General features: G+C 40.4%; 1 protein-coding gene across 3 annotated transcripts in view; it reads left to right on the forward strand.

The window, feature by feature from the left end:
• The first annotated feature begins 490 nt into the window (after window positions 1-490).
• ylpm1 (YLP motif containing 1) overlaps window positions 491-24,049 on the forward strand; it is a 30,363-nt gene continuing 6,804 nt past the window's right edge. The window contains exons 1-19 of one of the 3 annotated variants that reach the window (XM_042503066.1): window positions 491-1,385; window positions 3,677-3,898; window positions 5,188-5,376; window positions 5,622-6,130; window positions 6,346-8,922; window positions 9,077-9,200; window positions 10,269-10,410; window positions 10,504-10,593; window positions 10,679-10,853; window positions 11,077-11,264; window positions 11,622-11,776; window positions 11,871-11,933; window positions 12,120-12,239; window positions 13,162-13,338; window positions 13,424-13,507; window positions 13,610-13,693; window positions 13,781-13,855; window positions 22,140-22,191; window positions 23,746-23,867. In XM_042503066.1, coding sequence (XP_042359000.1) covers window positions 804-1,385; window positions 3,677-3,898; window positions 5,188-5,376; window positions 5,622-6,130; window positions 6,346-8,922; window positions 9,077-9,200; window positions 10,269-10,410; window positions 10,504-10,593; window positions 10,679-10,853; window positions 11,077-11,264; window positions 11,622-11,776; window positions 11,871-11,933; window positions 12,120-12,239; window positions 13,162-13,338; window positions 13,424-13,507; window positions 13,610-13,693; window positions 13,781-13,855; window positions 22,140-22,191; window positions 23,746-23,867 — 5,730 coding nt within the window. In that variant the 5' untranslated portion in view covers window positions 491-803. The remainder of the gene's footprint in view (window positions 1,386-3,676; window positions 3,899-5,187; window positions 5,377-5,621; window positions 6,131-6,345; window positions 8,923-9,076; window positions 9,201-10,268; window positions 10,411-10,503; window positions 10,594-10,678; window positions 10,854-11,076; window positions 11,265-11,621; window positions 11,777-11,870; window positions 11,934-12,119; window positions 12,240-13,161; window positions 13,339-13,423; window positions 13,508-13,609; window positions 13,694-13,780; window positions 13,856-22,139; window positions 22,192-23,745; window positions 23,868-24,049) is intronic. The other 2 variants (XM_042503067.1, XM_042503068.1) reach the window with 2 other exon arrangements.

Genomic DNA, 24,049 nt, shown 5'->3' on the forward strand with positions numbered 1-24,049 from the left:
TTTATATATACATATACACATTGGGTATCAACCAAAATATCAAACAAAAATGTTTTGACGAATTACAAATGCCCAGTGTTTTCTCAGTTTTGCTCTTTCATTTCATGTTATGTTTGGATTTCTGGAGCCCATTTACATTTCTGAATGTAATATTTCCCGTGAAAAAAAAGAAAAAAAAATCTAATTTTATTTTATTTTTTCCAACTAGCAAGTCCATTTTTATCATACAAAAATATTATATGTCTTTTTTCTGTTTCAACCCTTGAACTAGTCAGTGTTTTAAAGAAATGTTCCATTTTCATCAAAAATAATTTAACGCAGAGGCATTCATAAATTACATGACAAATATTTTCGATGTCGTCCACACACAAGACACAAGTTGTATCCATATCGATCCATATGTCTGAAAATCCATAATCACAAAATGTTTGAGCTCTACCGGAAGTTGTCACTTGACGACTTGTGACGCGCTTCCGTCATCAGTGGCTGAGCGAGTGCGTCTCTGTAGCATCAGGCTCACGAAGGTATCACCTTTTCTAAATGTTATTTTCACAAGGCTAGACGTGCACATTTCTTTCTCTAACGGATAACGGGTAGCTGGTACAGGGTTGGCGTTTATACTCGTACTGTAACGCGCTCTGGCTCAGTCGGGAAATGAAAATGTAACGTTGAGTAGGTTAGCGTTAGCTGTTAGCTGTGTTAGCCTCTCCGCCCGGCTGAATGTGAGCACAAAGGCCGCGCGCACACCTTCACTTTTTTCATCAACAGTAGAAATCAGAGACTTGATTCTGCTTTTTTTAACAATGTATCCCTCCTGGGGAAGTTATGGGGCACCCCAGTCGCAAAACTATGGAGGGAGTGGGCCCCGTAAACCACCTGGTGGTGGCCTTACCGGGACGACACCGGTGTTCGGTGGCTTCGAGGCCTCCTCCTCCTCCTCCTCCTCTTCCTCCGGTGGCTCCATGTTCTCCAGTCTCCAGGAGCAACACCTCCAGCAGATGCAGCAGCTGCAGATGCTGCACCAGAAACAGCTCCAGTCTGTGTTACATCACGGCAGCAATGATAACACGTACGGTGGCGGACACTCAGGTGGATATTCGGGGTCATCGTGGCACTCAGAAGGAGGAGGGGGTACACCTCAGTCGTATTATATGCAAGAGGAGACACCTGCACCACCGAACAGAGGTCCTCCTGCTCCTCTGGCGGGTCAGCCTCAGCTCCTCCCCGTCCCACCGCCACCCAAGCCCAACGACTCTCAGCCGGTTCCTCCTCCTCCAGAGCCCCCTGCAACCAAACCAGCGGAGAACAACAGTGCTCCCAAACCCAAAGAGGCCGTCAAGAAAGAGTCGTCCACGGCAGAGGAGGACAGCTCCTTACCTCTGCAGGTAATGGTCTTTATCTTCTTGTGTTGACATGTTTTTGTGCCAAATCCCAACACATTGATCACAACCGGAAGCGAGAACTTGAATTCAAAGAACACCTCAGCCATTGTTTTTGTTTACTAGAAATTACCCACCTGTACAGGTGTTCATATTATTTTATGTCATTTATTTAGCTTTAACTATCAAGAGTGTTTTACACTCTGCTTTGTCTCAGTCCGGTTTTGATGGCAGGGTATGTAAAAGACAGATTATCAGCTTGGCTGATTATCAGGGCTGAAATCTGGCATTTTGCTAATTATCTGTATCAAGGTTTTATGTTGTTTGTATTACACTCAACCAACACCAGGAAAGGCAGTCTGCAATACACGATCCAAGTGTCTGCATTGGAGGAACTTTTACTTTGTAAAACCTTAGGTAGCTATTTTTATTCATTCATTTCCTTACTTAAATGTGCACTGAACTTTCTTAACAAAGTTGCAGTGAACTTGCTGTATATGATGTTGAAAGTTTTGATTAGACATTTGCTGAATGCATTTAAACAGTTTTGTTTTGGAGTTTGTTTTATTCCACCATCAACATTTTGACAGAAATACTTTCATTTTTATGTGCATATTGTTTCCAAATATTGGTTATCGGTCTCATTAAGTACTAATAATTGGTATTGGTATTGACCTTGAAAAACCAATATCGGTCAACCCCTACTATGTAATCCTTGTGCACACAAATGCATAATGCAAGCATCATACTGTCCATATAAAATGTTGCGGCAAAGTGAGGAAAACAAAGTATATTGAAAATCAAATAACTGACAAAGGCAATTAAGGGTATGACTCGAAAGATCAATGTTTTGTTGTGTTCATCTCATGCACACTGAACCAGTACAACTAATATTTTTTGTATTCAGAACCACCATAACTCATGCACTGAGACTCAATCTCATCACTGGCAGTGAGGAGGGAAGTCTTGCTTATGTACACAGAACGTTGATCAGAGTATGGGTATGGGTAAAGCATGAACTGGGTGTACTGTTCAATACATTCAATATAAAATTATTGATGGGATTTCAAACAAGTTTTGATACTTCAGATTAAAGACTACCAGTAGATTATTTCAGAATCAAAGGGCGGATGATAACAAATTACTTAATTAACAATCAATAAAGTACTTGAATGTCTTTGGTTGGATAAAAAATGTGGATATTTTAGATCCCACAACACATTTTAAGAGTTGCTCCTTGATTGACAATCATACAAGAAACAGGATGAGCCAGTCTACATTTTGGGTTGTCATACATACAGCCTATGCACAGCCTGATGTTGCATTATGAATGACAAAATGGCCTGATCATGTCTCTATTACTTGGCAATACACTTTATTTGATTTAAAAATGCTTCACTATTTTTGTGTGGAATTAAAACAAGATTAATTAAAGAACATACAGACAGGGACAAATTCAGTAAAAAACTTGAATAAAACAGTAATGAAAAATATTTAATTCAGATGCTTCCATGCACCAGTTCTTACTGAATGGTTCCGCAATTATTAAGTTAATTTGAACAAAATTCAATAGCCTTTACAGTCAACAGATTTCAGTGCATTTTAACATCTATGGAGAATTTTTAACCAACATGTAAAACGATGCTCCCCACCGGAGCAAATGATCTAAACGTTCATCTTCAAATTGATTAAGTAATGACTTTGATTGTCTCTGATGCTGTAGGTCCTTTTGTTATGTCTGGCTATGTTTACTTTTCTTTCTATCTGCTTCACTCGCTATAGAGAACTTGATCTCAATGAGATTAGCTGATTTAATGGCCACTGTATATTTTAATTAGGTAATATTTTGTGGTGTTAATCCCTCCAGTAGAGTTCCACAGACTTGGCAATGAGCACTGAAGTTGTTCTTAAAGGTCATGGTGGCCTGACACCACGCAAAGGCACATGTTGATTTTTCCTTGTTGATTTTTTTTTACCCATCTGTTAATAAAGAACGAGCTATGCAGAGCATTAGTTTGAGGAAATAATAATTTAATTCAGCAGTATAGCCTGGTATTGTATGCATTTCTAATGTGGTCATTATGAATTTAGAGTAGAGCTCTGTGATGTGCAATGTCAAGCCTGTTAATTTTATAGCTGAGCAATATTTGTGTGTGAAATGAATACTGCCCCTGTTAATTTACTATGTTTTTCAAAAACAAGAAACGCAAGATTGCACAAACATTTGTTGTAAGTTGTAAGTACGAGGTTCCCAGAGTGCCTTGTCTGACGAATATTTCCGTTATTGATTCACACAGGAGCAACAGCAACTTTGGTACAAACAACATCTTAAAAATCTACAGAAGTTAAAGCAAGAGAGAGCCAAACAGAATCAGAAGAGTGGTGATGGTCCTGTGCCGCCACCAGCCAAGGGCCAAGGAACTCATCCTCCTTCATCAGAACAGTCAAAAGGGGCACCTCCTCCACCCCCTCCAAAAGACGAACCGCCAGTACCACCTCCTCCTCCTGAAGATGCAAAGGTGAGCATGACTACAATGTTGTAGAGGTGTGAATGTCAGAATTATCTTAGGTAAAGGTGAACCCCACCAGTTTTACAAAGGTCAATGTGAGTTGTAGAGGACATACAAAATATGTTCTACAAAGCCCTTTGTAGCTTTAGAGGGGGCCCCTCACTTGAGTCATCATGGGTTGGGGCTGGAGATTACAAGTTTGAAAAAAAGTAATCTGGGCGCACAGATTTAGAAAGAAGTGTTTATTGGACTTGTCCTCGTTGCTTAATTTAGCTGGTACTAAGATTGTCAACAAAAACTGTTGAAGATGGCAGTAATCTGGAAAAGGCAATAAATAAATAAAATTGCAAAATGTGCAATTCATAAGTTAAACACTGTTATTTATTTCATTATAGAGCTGCGCACAATTCTTTTACTCAACCACAAGTGCTTTTGTAAGTGTTGCATTCAAGAACATGCCAAATCCAGTTTTAAACTAAGAATGGCAGAGAAGATGTAAGATCATCAGTGAATCTAAACATTGTTTTTGCTGTTTGCATGAATTTACAGAGTGACAATGTAGGAAAATCACCTACATTTACGGACACAGTAAGTCCCACTAATCACTCTCCCGTTATCATGTCCACAGATATTTAACCATATTTGATAACGTGGTTATGTGATTACTGTCATGTCATGAATGGTTGAAATTCATGGGACTCAAGCACATTCATTCATCTTTCCCCTTGTAATAGTGATAATTAATCCCCATTGACCTTCCCACCTGTCCAGTTTAAGTAACAGAAGTGATAGTAATGCGCTTGTATCCATACTTTTACCCACCTCTTGTTATATGTGAGCAAACACCAGGTGCTTTATGCATGGTAGCCAAAATCAGACTGTGGAATCTGGATTAGTACCTGGATCGGTGATGCCAGTCCGAAATGACGGAGTTACGTCAGTTTCGGAACTCAGTGCCAATACTGGCTTGGATCAATCCCAGTTCTAGCCAAAAAAGGGGCAGCTGTGGCTCAGGCGGTAGAGCGAGTCAGGGCTGCACACAGGGTTTTTGGCCTGATCATGGTAGCCCCCTGCTATCAGTCTGTGAGTGTGTGCATGAATAGATGAATGAGCGGCAAAAACCTTGTAAAGTGCATTGGATAAATAGGGTTATATGGATTTTGCTGTTTACATTTCGATTGAATCCTGTGTAATATGTTCTAATGTCACCCCCTAAACAACCACCTGTTATGTTAAAAAGATTCCTTGTGAGTTACAAAAATATGCTCTGCTCCAATATTGCTTATTTCTGTTTAAAGCCTGAGGTCCCAAAAGACCCAGAGGAGGCTGCCCGACTCCAACAGCTACAGGCTGCAGCAGCGCAGTGGCAAAAGGTACAACAGCAGAGAGCAGGCTTACAATACCAAGCTCTTATGCAACAGCACGAAAAGCTTCAGCAGGTCCTGGAACAGTACCAACAGCTGATTCAGCAACCTGCAAACCTACAGGTAAGTGAATGGTACTGGTTATATACCCTGCTCCAAAAATTACCTGTTGTTTACAGAAAATGGCAGGTGAAAATCAAGCAACGTATATTTTGAGGAACCAAAAGACTGGAACAACTCTGATCCGTAAACCTAGTAGCATCCTGGAAGCCCATAAGTTTGTAATTTTTACATGTCATGTCTCAGTGACTTCTTTGTTCCACATCTACATGAAAGATACTACATGAACCAAATGTCCTTTGCTACAGGCAATGTCTACTGACATGCAACTGAGGCACTATGAAATGCAACAGCAGCAGTTCACCCCTTTATTTGCGGACTGGAATCGCACCTTCGCCCTGTGGCATGAGCAGTTCCAGACCTATCCCCACAAAGACCAACTGCAGGACTATGAGCGCCAGTGGAAGCAGTGGCAGGAGCAGATGAATGCCACCAATGCCCACCTTCAAGAGAGAGTGGCCACTCTCACTGCCATGGCACCATTCCCCACAAACCAGTATAGTAGTGGAATGATGGGACAGTATGGCCAGTACCCAGGACAAGACATGCAGCAGCAGTCAGCAAACCCGGGTATGCAGAATTCCCCAATTGCTGTTGGTCCCAATTCTCAAGGTCCACGGCCCACTGGCTTTGGGCCAGCTTCAGAACCAACTGCTGCTCCCCTTTTGAGAGGACCCGGCCCTGCTGGCATTGGAGTCAGACCCCCAGGTCCCCCAACCATTCAGCCACCAAGCATCAACAATGTCAGAGGTCCACGGTCAGTCTGGATTGTTTGTACTGCTGTGATGCCTTTTTTTGTAATTAAAATTGATAAATTTGAGAAAGGATTTTCAAAAGGAAACATTTTCATAACATCACTATTTGAATTCATTCAACACCTCATGTTTACTACAAATATGTTTTGTTTTATATTGTTGTGCAATTCCTAAAAAAAAGCTTTACTAATAATATTTTTTCTTACAATTCCTGTAGTCCTGCTGGTCCCAGCGGAAACAACGCTAGATTTGACCAGCCACAGCAGCGCTTTGATGGACCCTCAAGGTTTAACCAACCACAGCAGCGTTTTGATGGCCCCTCTCGATTTGACCAGCCAAGGCAACGGTTTGATGGTCCTCCCAGATTTGACCAACCACGGCAGCGCTTTGATGGTCCCCCCAGATTTGATCAACCTCGATTTGGGGGGCAGCCCAGGTTTGAACAGACCCCAAGAGTCACTGCCCCCCAACCTCTTCTTGAACGCCCACCTGTGCCCCAGCAAAAACAACAGCAAGCTCCCCAACCTAAGCCACAACCAGCTCCTAAACAACCAGCCAGTATGGATTCAAAGACTCCTGGAAAGTTAGCCGGGCAGCCACAGTCTGTAAATGAAAAAAGTGAATCAGAACCACGCAATAAGGCCAATGCTGATGACATGACAGATGACAACTTGCTTGGAGCTGAGGGCTTTTTTGTCCCAGATGACCCCATTCCTCAGACATCACAAACAAGCACAAAGTCTGAAGAATCAGATAGCAAGAATGCTTCTAAAGGTAGTGAAAAGCCAAAACCTGCAAATGGCAAGCCTTCCGTAACTGCTTCCTCTACTGTGGTATCAAAAAATAGTGCTCCACAAACTCCCATCAAACCAGATGGACCATTGACAAACAACAAACCCCCAGTTCTTCCAAAGCCGACTGGAATCCAACAGGAACCACAAGAGTCAGACCGTTTACAGTCAAGACTAGATCCTCCAAGGCTTCCCCCAGGGAGGGGGCGAGGCCAGCCCCCAGTACCTGTCCAAATGCTTGGACGAGGGCGTGGGCAGAGGGGCTGTGAAGATTTCAGGGGACCAAAAACCATGCCCCATGGGGAGGATATGGGAGAAATGTCTTACGACTACATGCCGTCTGAAGAGAACATGGAGATGCCAGAAGAGCAGGAAGAGTATCACTGGCAAGATCCTTCATACGAGGAGTGTGGTGGTGAGGAATCGGAGTTGCCATCCGAAGACATATGGATGCCAGACGGACATCACTATTCAGCAGAGGAAGAGTATTATGAAGAGCCTATGGGAGGACCCCCTATGAGAGGAGGGCCACATATGATGAGAGGAGGGCACTTTATGGGAAGAGGAGGACCACCTATGGGTAGAGGTGGTCCTCCTATGGGAAGAGGTTTACCTATGGGTAGAGGCGGACCCCCTATGGGGAGAGGAGGGCCACCTATGGTTAGAGGCGGACCACCTATGGGTAGAGGGGGTCCACCTATGGGTAGAGGAGGACCTCCCATGGGTAGAGGGGGACCTCCCATGGGAAGAGGGGGACCTCCCATGGGAAGAGGGGGACCCCCTATGGGTAGGGGAGGACCCCCAATGGGAAGAGGAGGCCCCCCTATGGGTAGAGGAGGGCCACCTATGGGTAGAGGTGGACATCCCATGGGTAGAGGAGAGCCAATGGACAGACACTGGGAAGAAGAGTCAGAGGAGTACTCAGAAGAAGGGGATCCTTACTGGGCAGAAAGGAGACCTCCAATGAGAGGCATGAGACCCCCATTTCCACCTGGTCGGGGTCGTCCTCCTCCTGGTCATCCTGGTTTCATGCACCCAGGACGAGGACGCCCCCCTCACCCAGCACATGGGCCGATGGATCACGAGTCATTAGGTCATGGAATGGACATGGATGATAGCGAAATGGATCCAGAAGGGTACCATGGACATGACCCTCATGGCCATCCGATGCATCCTGATGCAGGAAGAGGCAGGCGTCGTGTACCCCCACCGTCTCACGAAATGATGGATGCCATGGAGGAGTACGATGAGGGTATGGAGAGAGAATCAGAGTGGCAACCGCCACATGGCAGAGGCCGTCCTTTGCCTCCACATGAGATGATGGATGCGGGAGGAATGAGGCGGAGACCTATGGGTCGAGGGATGGCAAGAGGCATGTGGCGGCCAGGTCCAACACATGAGGAATATGAAGAAAGACATAATGAGGGTTTTGTAGAGGATTATGGTCATGGCGAAGAAGGGTATCGCTGGCGGCCACCAAGGGACTATCCTCCTGATGACTATCGACATGAGGCAAAGTACTATGAGTCAGAATGGGACAGTGAGCGTCCTCCTCCTGAGAGGGACTATCCTCCCCGTATGCCGCCACCTGAGCCCTACAGAGATGGCCATTGGCCAGAGGAAAGAGAAAGAGGTCGCCCATATCCTTATGATGAGCATGACAGGGGAAGAGGAGAACTTAGAATTCGTGAGTATAGAGATGAGACACCGTACCGGCAGGAAGAACCACCATACCCACCACCAGCACCAACGTCAGAATGGGATAGGCCAGAGAGAGGGTATCCTGCTGACTATGAGGATCACAGAGCTCGATATGAAGAGCGCAAAGATGAGCCTCCTTTGGATATACGTTCATCTCTACCAACTGCTGCACCTGTCACGAGTGCACCAGGGAGCACAGTTGATCCGACATTGCAAGGAACAAGTGGAGCAAATGTACTTGCTCTCTCCCAGCGTCAGCACGAGATCATCTTGAAAGCTGCTCAAGAGCTTAAACTTATAAGGTAACTTCTAGACTTTCATCATTAATACATAAATCATAAGCTAGGTTTTCACAAAGTACATTCTGCTAGTATATTACATACTTTACATTATGGTCTAATGAACTTGGGGAACTTAAACTTAGCTTAAACTTAACTTTCATTCTTTTGTCTAAAGGGAAATGCAGGAGGGGAAGACAGCTGGCACTGAACCTCAGCCTGCACCACCTGACATCCTGTCTGAGCTTCCTGCTGGGCTTCTTGGTCTGGAGATCCCACAAGACATCAGGAATGTCCTGAAGGTAATTTATTTTCACTAACTCCTAACTATTTTAGCCCAATTTGTGGGAGCACATTGCTTTAACAATCGCATCATCAGTGGTTATGCGTGTCAGTTCAAAACATGTTGTCAACATGGCCACTAGAGGATAGTTGGCAGACTTTTTTTTAGCATTTATGTTCCAAACAATTATACAAATTCCTTTTCTCAGTTATATTTTTCTAGATTTTTTAAATTATTGTTATTTATATAATTATATTAAAATCACTAAATCCCAATACACAATATGTATCTCAATTTTGAAATCTCCTGTAAACTACTGAAGTACTGAATAAACTGGTGCCAAACTTCAGTGAAATAAAGTTCTGTTATAATTAAGTTAAATTACTTTTATAAAATTAAATAAATATCTGTTATAATAAAGTAAGGTAAATTATCCCCCTGTTATAATTATGTTTAATAAAGTACTTTTGTAAAGTTAAGGAATGCAGTTATACTCTACTCTTTAGCTTTAAAACGCAGCCACGTAAAGCATCTTAAAGACAGTAATGTTGGCGTTTAAAAAAAATAGCTATTAACACGTTAATGCTCACAGACCTAGATGAAATGAACCAAAGTGGAACAACTGGTGCTTTTATTCTGAAACACCTGACTCGTCTTGGGTTAACTTGAAGCTTCCAGTAAACAGTTAGCTGTTAACTGTTAGTAGAAAGTTAAACCTCTCTTGTTAACGTGAGGATTTATTCAGTGTGAGCTTGAATACTAAGAGGCCTCCAGTTCGTATATCAGTATTTGCAAGACCCTCTGGTGCTCCATGGTGGCAAAAAAAAAAGTCAAAAAATGTGGCAAAATGATTGCGGTATTGAGCCCTGTAAGTAGAAAAACACACACCTCGCCGGCTCACACGCTATCGCCCATGAGTGCGTGGCCAGATGGGCAGGGGGAGTGCATGCGATGTATGATGTTTGTGCTGGTGGCTTGATGTTTATTACATATAGTCACGATACATTGCATATAATTAGTATATTGCTTGTCGGTCTTATTACATTGCATTTATTAATTTTTGATCGGTATCATATTAAATCTTTAGGGCATGTCTGCAGCGGCAAAGACAGCTGTAACCGATCCAGTGTCTTGGGATACTGCGCCTCCTGCCACAGATTACCAGTCATCTCTCTCTGCATCAACAACTTCATTTATTCCAAAGACAGTGGATTATGGGCATGGGCATGGTATGAGCAGCAAAGATGAACATATTTGACCATTTTAACAGATGAGAAACAGTTTAAGGATGATATTGGTGACATTAACGCTCAATGTTTCAGAGCCTGGAACCACCGTTGAGCGGATCTCTTATGGTGAGAGAATAGTGTTGAGACCTGACCCAGTGCCATCAGACAGGGGCTATGAAAAAGGTGAGTTTCTCTCCTATAAAGATTTTCTTTTTCTACACAGTTTGCAATTTTCTAACTGTTGTTCATTGATTAATTTTTCTCCTAGAACCTCTTGGTCACAGAGATCCTTATAGCCGAGACCCATATTACGATAGACGATCAGACCCATACATGGAACGACGGGATTACAGCAGAGAGAGGGAACTGTACAGAGAAAAGCCTGAATATGAAAGAGAGAGATATGAGAGGGAGCGCTATCCCCCACGAGAGAGAGATGACAGGTAACATGTTTCCCCTGCGGCCTTTTCCCAAACTGTGGGGAAGTGCGTTGCTTCCATACATATGTAATATTCTTTTTTTTATTTGTCTGTTTTTGATCCAAGCACACAGTCCATGATTGAAGAAAGGTACTATATCACATTGTGTCTCTACATTGTGATTAGTCGTCAGTGTGTGCCAGTTTGAAGCAGGAAATTCTGTTGACGAAACTTCTCCTCTGTGTAGATCTCCACTGGCACCTCATTCACGGTCAGGATACAGGGAGAGAGAGCGGGATCTTCGAGAGAGGGACCGAAGTGACAGTCGGGACCGAGACGATTATGGAAGGCCTGGCTACGAGCGACATCCATACGAGCGCACCTCCCTTGACCGCAGTCTGCCTGAGCGTTACGGCCACGGCTCCTCACCTTACGGTATTTTTGTTTTCTGCGACGTCTGCTCACAAACTACAGCTGTGTTTGATAGTAATTCATTTTACTCTTAATCCCAGTTCAAACCACAGGTTTGTGACGAGATGAAACTGGTTTAAAACACTGGGGAGAAAAGCTATAGAAATCAAAACTGAAGCACATATAGTTGTTGAAATGGAGACACCATCTCAGAACGCTCCAGATCATCTCAAGTAGTCGCAAGTTTCAGCTAACGTCTCGCAAAACGTTAGTCTGTACTGAGCTTAAATCCCTTTTTATTTCTTAATTACTGAAAGTAGATCTAGAATGGGCAAAAATGCCATTTAGAAAAATACTTGAACTGCAATGAATATTTTACAGTAGACAGAAGAAGTTATCCAGACGACCGAGGGCCTCCCACTGCACCACCCCTCCCACCTCCACCACAGCCTCCCCCACGAGTCGAGAAGAAGCCAGAAATAAAAAATATTGACGATATCCTCAAACCACCTGGCAGATCATCTCGACCTGAAAGGGTACTAATTACCGCTGCGATGCTTCCTGATGTTACAATATCACATAATAAGTCCTTAAATAATGAGTACTCATTTCAGTGACATATTTTAACAGATTGTCATCATCATGAGGGGGCTTCCAGGAAGTGGAAAAAGCCATGTTGCAAAGCTCATACGGGTGAGTGGAGTCATATCAGCAAATCATAGTGCGATGTAATGTAACTGAACTTTAAAACAATACAGAGCAGCAATACTCACAGAGCCAGGTCTTTACTTTCTTTTTTTTTAATATAAATATTATTGTCTCATTAAGAAAGCAAGCAGAAACATGAGAACTTTGCTTTTCAATCTTGTTGGTGTTCAGGATAAGGAAGTTGATTGTGGCGGCGCACCTCCAAGAGTTCTTGTTTTGGATGACTATTTCATGACGGAGGTTGAGAAAACTGAGAAAGATCCGGACACGGGGAGAAGAGTCAAAACCAAGGTGGGTGCAACAATAAAAGTGTGCAGCTGGAAATCAAATTCACCATCAGTGAGCAGTATCAACTAGGGCTGGACAGTTAATCAAATATTAATCACAATCATGATTTTGACTTAGCACAGGTAAATGAACATGATTGTTTGCTATATTGACACTTAAAATGCGTGCTCTGCCCTAGGGCTGACCCGTGAAAGTTTGAAATTTAAATAATCCATTAAAGACTCCTCAGTCGACTGAGATTGCTTAAAGTTGAGCAGTTATGGGTTTTTTGTTGTTCTGTCTTTTTTTTTTTTGCTAGTCAGTGTGCTGTGCAGTGTTACGCAGTGTTCTGCATTGAAGTGGTGAATTTACAGCTCACAGGAACATAGTGCAGTGCAGTCTCTGGCATTTGTTTAATATCTAGTGTTTGCAAAAGATGCAGAACATTTCTGTTCTAACATTAGCACTGTTATGTTGTTTACAATAAAAATAAACATTAACAGCCAAATCTAATTAGACTGGCATTATTTTTACAACCTGACACCGCTCAGAGAAAACTCCACTGCATACCAAAGCAAGTGCTTCCTAAACTAAAAGCCTGCTTCCACTTATAAAGAGCTGTTGTACATGATAATTGAGTCTGCGCTGCCAATAAATGAGAATAAGGACATCTTATTTTGATGCAAAGATTTGCAGGAATGTAGCACAACATGGAGGTGAAAGCAGTGTTCTGTTAATTTAAATATGAAAGTGCAAAAAAAAAAACGGTACTCCTACTTTGTTCCTAAATTCAGTAAATAGTCATGATTAGTAAATGTTGATCAGAATAAGTGCGATTATCATTTTGGCAATAATCGTGTAGCCATAATATCATCTGGCAGATGTATAACAATTGTTACTGTGAACACTGTAAACAATGTAATGCAAAAGCAAATGTGTCTTGCAGGTTCTTGAGTACGAGTATGAGCCAGAGATGGAGGATACCTACCGTAACAGCATGCTGAAAACATTCAAGAAAACTCTGGATGACGGCTTTTTCCCCTTTATCATTTTGGACACTATAAACGACAGGGTTAAACATTTTGATCAGTTCTGGAGCGCAGCGAAAACAAAAGGTTTTGAGGTGAGTTTTTCTCATGAATGAGTTAAAAAAAATTGTTATTCCTGTCTGCCCTGTGCTAAAGAGGTTTTGTTTTTCTGATTTCAAGGTGTATCTTGCTGAGATCACTGCAGACACTCAGACTTGTGCGAAGAGAAACGTCCATGGGCGCACACTAAAGGATATAATGAGGGTCTGTAATATCAAACAAGTGTCTCAGATACGTTTATGATACGAGTAGTGTCTGCTGAAGCTCCTATAGAGCACATATCTTAATGGAGCTCTCTCTACACAGATGTCCAACAACTGGGAGCCTTCGCCACGTCACATGGTGCGCTTGGATGTCCGCTCCCTGCTTCAGGATGCTGCTATAGAGGAGGTGAGTTCTTCTGTCGGTTCTCATAATTGTGGTTAAAGCCCTTTCTCCAATAAACTGAGATAAACTAACGTGTACTTCTGTTATTAGGTTGAAATGGAAGACTTCAATCCCGATGACGAGCCCCAGGAGCCAAAGAGAGAGGAGGAAGAAGAGGGTGATCTGGTAGGACACGAAAAGCTTAAATTTTTAGCCACTTAGTTTTCAGAATCATTTCCACTTATTTGTATTCCCATCTATCACATAACATCCAGTAATTTAATTTATTATGCAGAAAATATCGTTTACAAGAATGAGCAGAACAGAACAGTGAAACTGAATCAGTCCTAAAATGATAGATTCAATAATCAGTTCCAATAAAGGAGCAGTTGCAAGGCTTCCTGTTTTCCTTTATTTACTTATTCTTGAGGATTTACCTAGATTTCATGATGAGTTAAATTTGAAGTAGTTGTCATCTTCACACCAAGAGTGAAAAATCACTTTTAAGTTCAAAAGGTAAAAAAAAAAAAAAAAAAAAAAAAAAAGATCAAAAGAAAGAGACTGAATATCAACCACAATAATAAAAATAAGGGGGGGGACCTGTCTAATCTGTTTTTAAGTGGAAAAGGTTCTTATGAGTAATCAGTGTGTCATTAATTTTTATTATGAAATCACCAAAAGGTTAAAAATTCTGACATTTTAAACGGAATAAACGAATGACATTAATTTGTCTGCCGAATGAAATTTACAAAAATGAGCTAAACATTTCATCTGACATGAATTTAAATGCTGACAGCAGCAAACAGTGTTTTTGGGCTCCAGTTATAATACAGTTGACAAAGCTAATAATATAATTATTTATCCAGTTCTAAAGATGTTTTACAACTGTTCTGGTAAAATTTTAACAAACTTTGAGGAAAAAAAGGTAAAAAATGATTTACCTGCACTGGTGGAGTTGTGTCGACATTTTGATGAAATCATAAAAGCTGTGGCACTAAGAATTTAGTAACAGATGTTTGAAGTTTCAAAATTTCATGTTTCGCTTTGGTACTTCATACAGGGGCATTGTCCCCACACACAGTTTACAAAGCTCAGGACCAAGCTGGACTGAGGAATAATTTCCATGAAATTGTGATCACAAAAAGTCATTTTTATAAGAACAAAAAAGAAAAAAATAGCAGAAATTTTAAAAAAGTTTACAGTGGGCTCCATTTGTACAACTGCATAATATTCACACAAAAAAATCATTTTTACATTAAAAGCACTTATGATAGATATTTCATAATAATGTATGAAATGACAATGAAAAACCATGTGAATGAGTCGCTGGCAGTGATCAACAGAATCTGTAGCTCCCATCGGCTTCACAGAGCTTAACATTGAGTTTCAGCTCATTGTTAAGATGTCAAGCCCACAACTTTCCTGTCTTAGTTCTCTCACCTCTCTCACAGCAGTCTGTACACCTACAACAGCTGGTGACCTTCTGGTAAACTGAGCAGCTCAAGAGCCAAATATTTATTTCAGGTGTTGGTAGAGTCAGAGAAGAAGAAAAGATAGGACGGGCGAGATTTTAGAGTTTGATCAGTTTACTGTTTTGCCTGTCAGGTTTTCTGTTCTAGTAGCTCAAAGTAGTTTGTTTTTATGCAAATTGCCTGAACCAGCATTTGTCATTATGACATACTCTGGAAACTTAGAAAGTAGCCTACATCAGCACCCTGGCTTCATTATGTTTGCTTTATAACAGACTAATGAGCTTTTAGTGTCTGACAGGTCGTGAGGTGAGCACGGCAACATAAAGGAGATGAAAAAGATTTGTTAATTTATGTTGGGGGGGGGTTGCTGAGACGACACATGGCAGACTTATTATCACCACCAGGTGGACTGTAGTCCCTTCGCTCTCATTCATGTGTTCTCTCAGCCTCATCATGTTTCACTCGGGAGCAGCTACTTCATTTTGGCACATCTGTCTGATGTTAATATCAAAACATTTTGAACATTTTTACACCAGCCGAACCCAAAAGGATTCATCCTGTCAATGGATGATCATTTTAACATCTGTCATATCATAATATGATACAGCACTAGCGCAGTATCCACCGGCACATTAAAATGCTCCACTAACATGCGAGATTGCTTTGTTAGACCAGCTCTGCACAGACTGTGCAGGTTCTGTCTGTCATGTTTATAGCATATCTTGATATTTATAAAAGACTTTGATACAATTTTGTTTACAAAAACTAAAGTCACTGTGATTTTTTACATTTTTTTTTAAAAATGTGTAGTACCCCTCGGTTTTAGCATTAAGTGCACTCATGCAGTTTTAAATTTTTGATGTTTCAGAGACATAGTCAGTTGTTGACTATTCTTTGAAGTATCCAAAAAAGTGATGGAAGTGGTTCAAGATGTGTGCAGTAAACTCTGTATTACCTTAGACTAAATAGTAAAGCTGCTTTGATCATCATTACAATCAGCCAGTTAAGACCTGCAGTTCCACACAGCGCACGCATGTTGTCTCCCAACATGGAATTAGTTTCTTGTATCTAGATACTTTTAAGAAATAATGGTAATTACACTGATACCTCCAAAGCCCTTATGAGGGTTTCTAGCACCTCCAGTGTTTGAACTCCCAAAATGAACACAACAGTGCACAGTGGAGGCAACGCAAAATGCAGCGATCTTGTTATAAGTTACACAAGTTTTTAAAACCAATTACATGATATATCTTACTTGGTGATAATGGCTTGTTTTAAATTGTATAAAAACTTAAAATTTTCTTTTTTGTTGTACATCGTTCCTGAAATCAAGAAACATTACCACAGTTACAGACATCATACCTATAACAAAGTCCACAAATTTCACAGTAAGTGTCTTTGTACTGAAGCTTACATCAAGCTTTCCTAAACCTGGTTTTCTGGTCCCTCAGTGGACACAATTATACAAATGTGTAAATACAATTTCAATGTTTCATGTTTGTAAAAAGCTTACATTTATATTGATGCTTTAGATGAGCAAAATCGAGTCATCAAAGAATGGCTCATTTGACTCAAAATAGGAAAATCAATGTTTCCAGTAAAAGCTTTGCTTACATCTTCACAACTATGTGCAGAGGCAAGAAACACTTTATCTAACGGCCACCTGTGCCCATAAGGGCGGGGGGGTCGTTAATGTAGTGCATCATGTCCCTGGGATATACTTCTGTATGGGAAGTACTTCATACAAGCCACTATATGATGGTTTAAAGTACATTTAATAAAGCTTAATATAATACTTCAGCATGTGCAGTATGTAACCAATGGAAACATGTTTAATCATGAATTAGATGAATATTATGTTGTTGTTTTTTTAAAACCAAGAATTTAAAATGTTTGTCTGTGGTGCTGACACTCTGCTTTAGCATCATCAGTCCACTGTTAATAATCAGTATATTTTCACAATTTGAATTTACCACACCCGGCATCACAGTTGGATGTGGTCAGTTTGTTGCAGTCGCGGCCACATCCAGCGGTGATGTGGCGTGGCTCAGGAGCGTGCTGTGCAGTGCTTTACTGCTCAGTGTGTGGACAGAGCATGTAGCCGCTGCTACTTGGCAGTACAAGCTAAGTATCCAGTATGTTTGTAGTGTTTTTTAAAGGTTCCGTATGCAGCATGCAGAGCATCAAATTAGCAGCAAATCACTATTTAATATGTAAAGTTATAGTGAAGTTATGATGTCCTGAGCAGAGAATGAAGTCACGCGATCTCTGTGTGTGTTTTAAACAGACCCTCTCTGTTTATTGAGTGAGATGCTCTGGCCGTGCATGCACTTGAGTGCATGCAAGTCCCTGTGTGAATGTCCCACTTGCTAATTACGCCACTATGCACTGCAGTCATACGTCAATTACTGCTGATAGCACAGTCCTTGCCTTCAGTGAAGTCACGGGGTTGTCACAGAAACGTAATGCCCACCCTCCAGTTCTCGAGAGCCATGTGCAACAATCATGGTTTAGGCGTTATATATAATAGATATGCTCTGAATGCTGTTTACAGCTACTTATATTTGATTATTTCATTGAAAGTCTTTAAAGAGGCAGTTTGTCTTCTGTGTGTGTAAAAAGATGTAACGGTTTGAAATTTTCATATCACAATTATTGTGACCAAAATGATCACAGTTATCAATATTATCTTTATACTGTTATGTGCTGGAAAATGTTGAAAAAGTACTGATACACACTCTGAAATCATTTCACCTAATTTTGAATTAAACACAAACATAATCATCATCACAAGCATCAAGTATCAGCACTTTGCACTTTTTTGCATAAAAAATAAAATAATAATAGTTATGTAAAAAAACGGCAACATGAAAACCACGTTAAATGTACATGAGAGGAAACTGCACTTTGTGCACATTACAGGTAAAGGAAAACTGCAAACACAAGGACATTTCTTCACACATGCTCAAGTAGTCTTTTTTTAAAATTTTGCAGCGCTGGTCTTGCTCGGCCAGAGGACGTCATAAAAGCATTGAAAAGGTCTAAATGAGCACAATATCACCCAAGCGAATGTGCTTACAATATAAGCACAAAACCCATATAAACAAAGCAATGTGCATGTAAGAACATTACTCTCACTAGTGCTGCCCTCTGCCATGCTTTCAGATTCATGTTGGCATGTTTCAAAAGAAGAAGGGACGGGCTGAATGTTCAACGTTGCTGCATCTGTAGTAGATTGTTGCTTGTAACTTTGGTTGAAGCATTACAGTCGGACAATATTTACTGTAATATAACAATATTTCACAGCGGAGTAAACAAATACGTTGTCATGACAATTAAAATTTGAATGGTTGACTAATCATCTGGGAATTTTACTGTGATTATCATTATAACCGGTAACCGTTACATCTCTACGTTTGTAATATATTTATGAGTAATCCAAACAGACTTTTAGTCTGTTGTCTTGTAAAGCAACTGGATTCCTTTTGTCCTCAGCTTTATATCATAAAGCTTTGGTTTGTGTTGAAATCTGCAATTCTGTGCATCTAATCTTAAATTAATCCTGAGCAGATGCTGCTGGAAGATGAATTTCCAGCAGCGCATCTTTATTATTCTTGTTTTGTTTTTATTTGTTCTTCCACATGTGCATACTCAACAACTCAACGGATCAGAACTGTTATATTCAGCTTAAATACTACAGAAAAAAACACTTACAAAAGGAGCCTTAAATATACTGAACAAAAATATCAACTTCTTTAAAGATCCCTTACATCCAACGTCCACCAACGTGGGAGTTTTCACTTCCTGTGCCTGATTAGACCTCCTGTCAGGTTTGAGTGGGTGTCTGTGAGTTTTCTCTCTGTGACGCCGAACGTCTCAGCAAACTGCCGCCCATCTTAAACCTAAGCAGAGGTCGAATCAGAAAAGAATAAACTCATGCCTCAAACTTTTTGCACAAAAATGCAAGGGGGTTAAAAAAAAAGTAAATTAAAGTAAAAAATAAAGAAAAACAAATAATAAAAATACTGCAAAAACAGCAAAAATGTCAGAAATACAAACAAACAAGCAAAATGAATGCATACTTATATTTTAGAATACGTCTCGTGGAATTAAATAATACTGCAGTGTAAATATTTTCAGATTAAGTGTTCCTTTTATTAGAGAGACAGGTAGATTAATGTTGTTGTAATAAGAAATAGAAAGTTATAAAAAAGACAAGACTCCTCCACATACTCTTAACAAAGAAAAACATCAAGAGTGAAAAAAGCAAACAAAAAAAGGAACAAAAATGTCAATAAAACAATCAACAAAGGGACATAAACTGACCTAAATATGTAGTTTCTCGACCAATGACACCAGCAAACATGATCATAACATAAATCATAACATTTTGACAGAGATGGGCAACAGATACAACTGTTACCAGTTTTATATATTTATTTCATGACTCGTCGCAGAGGCTCTTACTGCTCAGGGCAGTGGTTTTTAGCAGGGCTCTAAAGTTAATTTTGAATTTTAATTAAGTGTTTGCATAAGAGCTGAAATTTCTAACTTCAGTACAATACCTTGAAAAATATTGACATTCAATACCATTTTCCATACCACTGGTAAAAATGTAAGTTGAAGATATAAAATGTACAACAGTCTGTTAAAAGATTTGTAAAACAAGGCTGTAACATGACAGTGATGACTGTTGGAAACATTAACGATAAGAGAGAACAACAAAATGCAGCTTGTTCTGGTGTACTGACGCTGCAGGAAATGAGTACTGAAATTGTTTCAGATATTGATAATTAATATATATTGATAAACTGATACATTTCACAACACTACTTGACATGCTGGTCATGATTTTGACTCTTGTGTTATTTTGCTCTCAAAACTGAAGCATGTAGTTATCCAAGATAACTTCCTTCAAGATTAGCAAACTACCCTGCAGGGTTTATTGCACTTAATATCTAATGAGTGCCCAAGAAAGAATTTGGTGCAGTTGATATCTTACCTCTGTTATTTTCCATCCAGCTGTTTCCTTACTGAGGAACTGGCTATTGCTGATAGCAAACCATCAGCAGTTTGCTGTTAGCTAGCCAACCAAATAGCATCATATTACAAATTACATCAGTGTCATTTGACGGCTGAGTATTGGTTAGGGATGCTGTTGGAGAAGCACACAGTGTGCTTTTGACTAGGAACATTTTCATGTTCAGTTATCGACACTGACATTAGTTTTAAAGTGTAGCAGGACGGCAGAAAGGGACACAGGGGCATTGTTCTCTGTAATTTCAAATGTGCTGATCACACTATCATATGTTCACACATGCAAACTACACAACAGAAGATTGAAATGCTTGTCAGTCCCTCCAGGACGTCACGGCCTGTTTTTGTGACTGTTGCAAAATTTGAAGGCATTTTTTTTTTATCAAGTATTTTTAAAAGTTATGATGCATTTTTAGAGAAAATATTGATGTAAAGTAAAACAGATATTTTTTTTTTTAAATCCTTGCCGGTCCAAAGTTTTCTTTGTTAAATACGTCAGAGCCAATCAAGAAGTTTTAGAAGGCAACAGCAGGATCCATGAGGATGAAACAGGCCTATCTGATCGTAAACACAGTGATGATAGGTGGAATAGGCTACATTGCAGATGAGGAAGACGTATCAGTGAATTTTCATGGTGCATTTGAAATGATAATTGTCCTCACCATGAAAGATGCTGAAATTCACCTGCCCTGGGCTCAGCTCGGGATTAGCTATGGGAGCGCTCCACGTGTTTGCGTTACGGTACTGCTCAGTAAACCTGTTACTAAATGTTATAAGTGTGTGAGACTCTGCAGCAGGCGCTACAATAATCTCATGATAAACGCACAGAGAGGCAAGATGCTGAGCATATCAATGCGCTGCAGGCAGCTCTACTGAAAAGAGCTTTTACCCGTTTAAATAGTCAAATTTGCGGTAATGTTGGTGATTGGACAAAATAGTAAGGTCATGCAGAATCCATCGGGATTAGATGAATTTGCATGAATTGTTGTGATCACAGCGTTACGAAGATCCTGGAGGGACTGGCATGTTGGAGCAGACGTTGTGTTCTCCAAGAAGAGCACAGCTGTTTTCCTTTCTTACGCCTGGAACACACTGCATTCATGAGCAGCACGTGATGGCAACCTCACCGAACTGCAGCGTGCTGCACGCTCGCGGCGTTCACACTGGCTGCGTTGTTGCTGTGACACTTCTGCGAGGCTTTCAGCTGCTATGAGTTCAGTATTTCCACAATTATCAGCACATATTTCTACTCTCTAATGAAGTTGTGCGAGCTCCTGTGTTGTCAACAACAAGGTCTTGCAAATGTTGCCCAATAAAATGCCTTGTGTCAACAACTGATGGGTTTCTGTCAACAGAGGCGTTGTCAGAGGGCTTTTATTTTTAAAAGGGAAGGAAAAATTGCGTAAAGCAGACAGTTGTATTTCCTTATGTCTGTGACAGATAAAGACATTAAAACTGTAATTAAAGGCGGTGCTATCAAAACGCCATTTTCAGCGTCTATTTCTGCTGACAGCCGAGAAGACAAGCGCAAAAAAATCAGTAAGCCACTGTTCTCTAGATGTACCACGGCGGAAAAGCAGCTGAGATGTGCCTGACCAGCAGTTTGGCCGTTCTGACCTGTTAACATGGATGCCAAAATAAACCCAACAGGTTTCGCGTCGCTCACACGCTGCTCTCATAAGCAGTGTGCTCCAGGCCTCCTGTTCCTTCTACATGTAGCCCAGAACGAACAAGATCATTTTTTTCTGAACAATTTAGTTTCTCCCAACTTGCAAGGTCAAAATATTTGCATGCCACTGTCCCATTATGTCTTGCTAACTCGACACGTCCTCATCCTTCAGTTGTCTTTGTTGTCTTTTGATAAACCAGTCTGCTCTCTTTCAGCCACCCCTGCTGTGTCTCTCCCTCTCCCTGTGTCATCCAAATGTTTAACCATTGCAGTGTTTCTTTATATAATATAGGGCTACATCCCAAAAAGCAAATGGGAGATGGACACATCCGAGGCAAAACTTGGTAGGTATTCCTTTTTATTGTTTGTTATTTTATGACTGACTACCCAATCTTTTACCTTTGTAAGGCTGACGATGTTTGTTTGATTCATGATGTTAATGGTACTTTAAAGTTGTGTTTGTGCGTTTATCTCCGTATCTCTACACACAGCATGACAAGCTAAATCACTCATGTTGTGATTTACAGATGCTGTCTTTCATATTTATTTGAAGAAAAATGAGAAAAAAAGATGAGGCTCTGCACACTAGGTCAAAAGTGTGCCTGCTTTTCCATATAGTTATTTGTGAACTCAGTATCCATGTAACTGTTGGGTGTGGTTATCACTGGTTTCATATCGATACAATATATTGATTCTTTGGACAACGATACAATATTTGCTAATCGATCTTATCATGAAAACTATCACTGAACAAACATTAAGGTGATGAGAACTTCCTTCAGTGACAGAAATCATCTTTGGGAAAAGTGTGCTTGTTTTTCGTTTGGCCTGTGTCCCATTCACTAACATGAAGGGGCGGACTTTATGATCTATACTGCAGATGGACACTAGGGGGCGTTCAAGATTGAAAAGATATACTTTGGGGGAACTGTCATGTTGTCCATCTTTGTATACAGTCCATGGTCAGGACATAGTGAAAGTTTCATAAAATATCACAAAAATATATTTACATAATCAGTTAGAGAAAAAGCTGCCCCTTTCTTTTTACTTTTGAACAAAAATAAATATAAACCAACACATAAGCATTTGGAAATAACCATATTACTAACATACATAAAACATGGCTTGACAACAAGAACATTTAACAATGTATTGAATCAATTTCAATAATTGTCAAGCTGTTTTTTCGCTAGTCACTGTCATTAGCTTAAGCCTATTTACATTTCATAAATTAGCTTAGCGGCTACGGACACATCCTCGGCTCATTGCTTAACACATTACGTGTATTATTTATACTTTTTCGTACTCACTGTTGGTTTAAGTCACTGCATCTTTTGACAGAACCGCATGTTTCAGCGAATGTTGCCGTAATGAAAGCAACAGTTTTGCAATCTAGAGTGGGAAGTATGGGCAGGTTTGTTGTGTTTCCTGAGTGTTTTATCTCAGTGGCATTTTTCACACATTTTCTCCGAAATTAAAAATATTTCCACACTACTGATTTATTCCCGAGAGGGGAATATATATCATCTTGTTCCTGGCTGCTTGTCATGCCATTGGAATTTCAAAATAAAGGTATATCTGATATACATTTATGGATTGATGTTCTCACTTTGCACTGATGATATTGTGTCATTGATTATTGAAAAACTTGATGGATCTTTACCACAGTCAATGGTAATTTCTACACGCTGGGCAAATGAGGAAGGGAAGTGAATAAGAAAACCTGTAGTGTTGATGTGATTGTCAGATGTTCGTGAACGTGACTGTGTGAAACAGGACGTCGCTAAAACAGATAATGCTGTTTGACTAGATGACTTTTCACTGATAAATTAATGTCAGGATGATGAGGTTAAAGTTTTCATGGGACTGACCACAGCAGCGATCTTCCATTTCTACAGACAAGTTGGACGGTCTGGGGAGCGGCGGAAAGAGGAAACGTGAGGACATGGGAGACCTGGAGGACTACCTTCAGTTACCAGACGACTATGCCACACGCATGTCGGAACCAGGAAAGAAAAGGGTAAATTACTACACTGTACCACAGAGCTTTTGCTTCGGTTGTATTTAAAAAAAAAAATACTGTATTGAATACTAAATACTGCAAAACCAGGTACTCCACGTTAGTTTTGAAACACACCATTTGCATAATATTAAATAATGTAACTGATTAAGTGATGTACTTTTTTTCCCACTTGCTGGTCA

This window comes from Plectropomus leopardus, chromosome 16 (assembly GCF_008729295.1).
Source record: "Plectropomus leopardus isolate mb chromosome 16, YSFRI_Pleo_2.0, whole genome shotgun sequence".
Taxonomy (NCBI): domain Eukaryota; kingdom Metazoa; phylum Chordata; class Actinopteri; order Perciformes; family Serranidae; genus Plectropomus; species Plectropomus leopardus.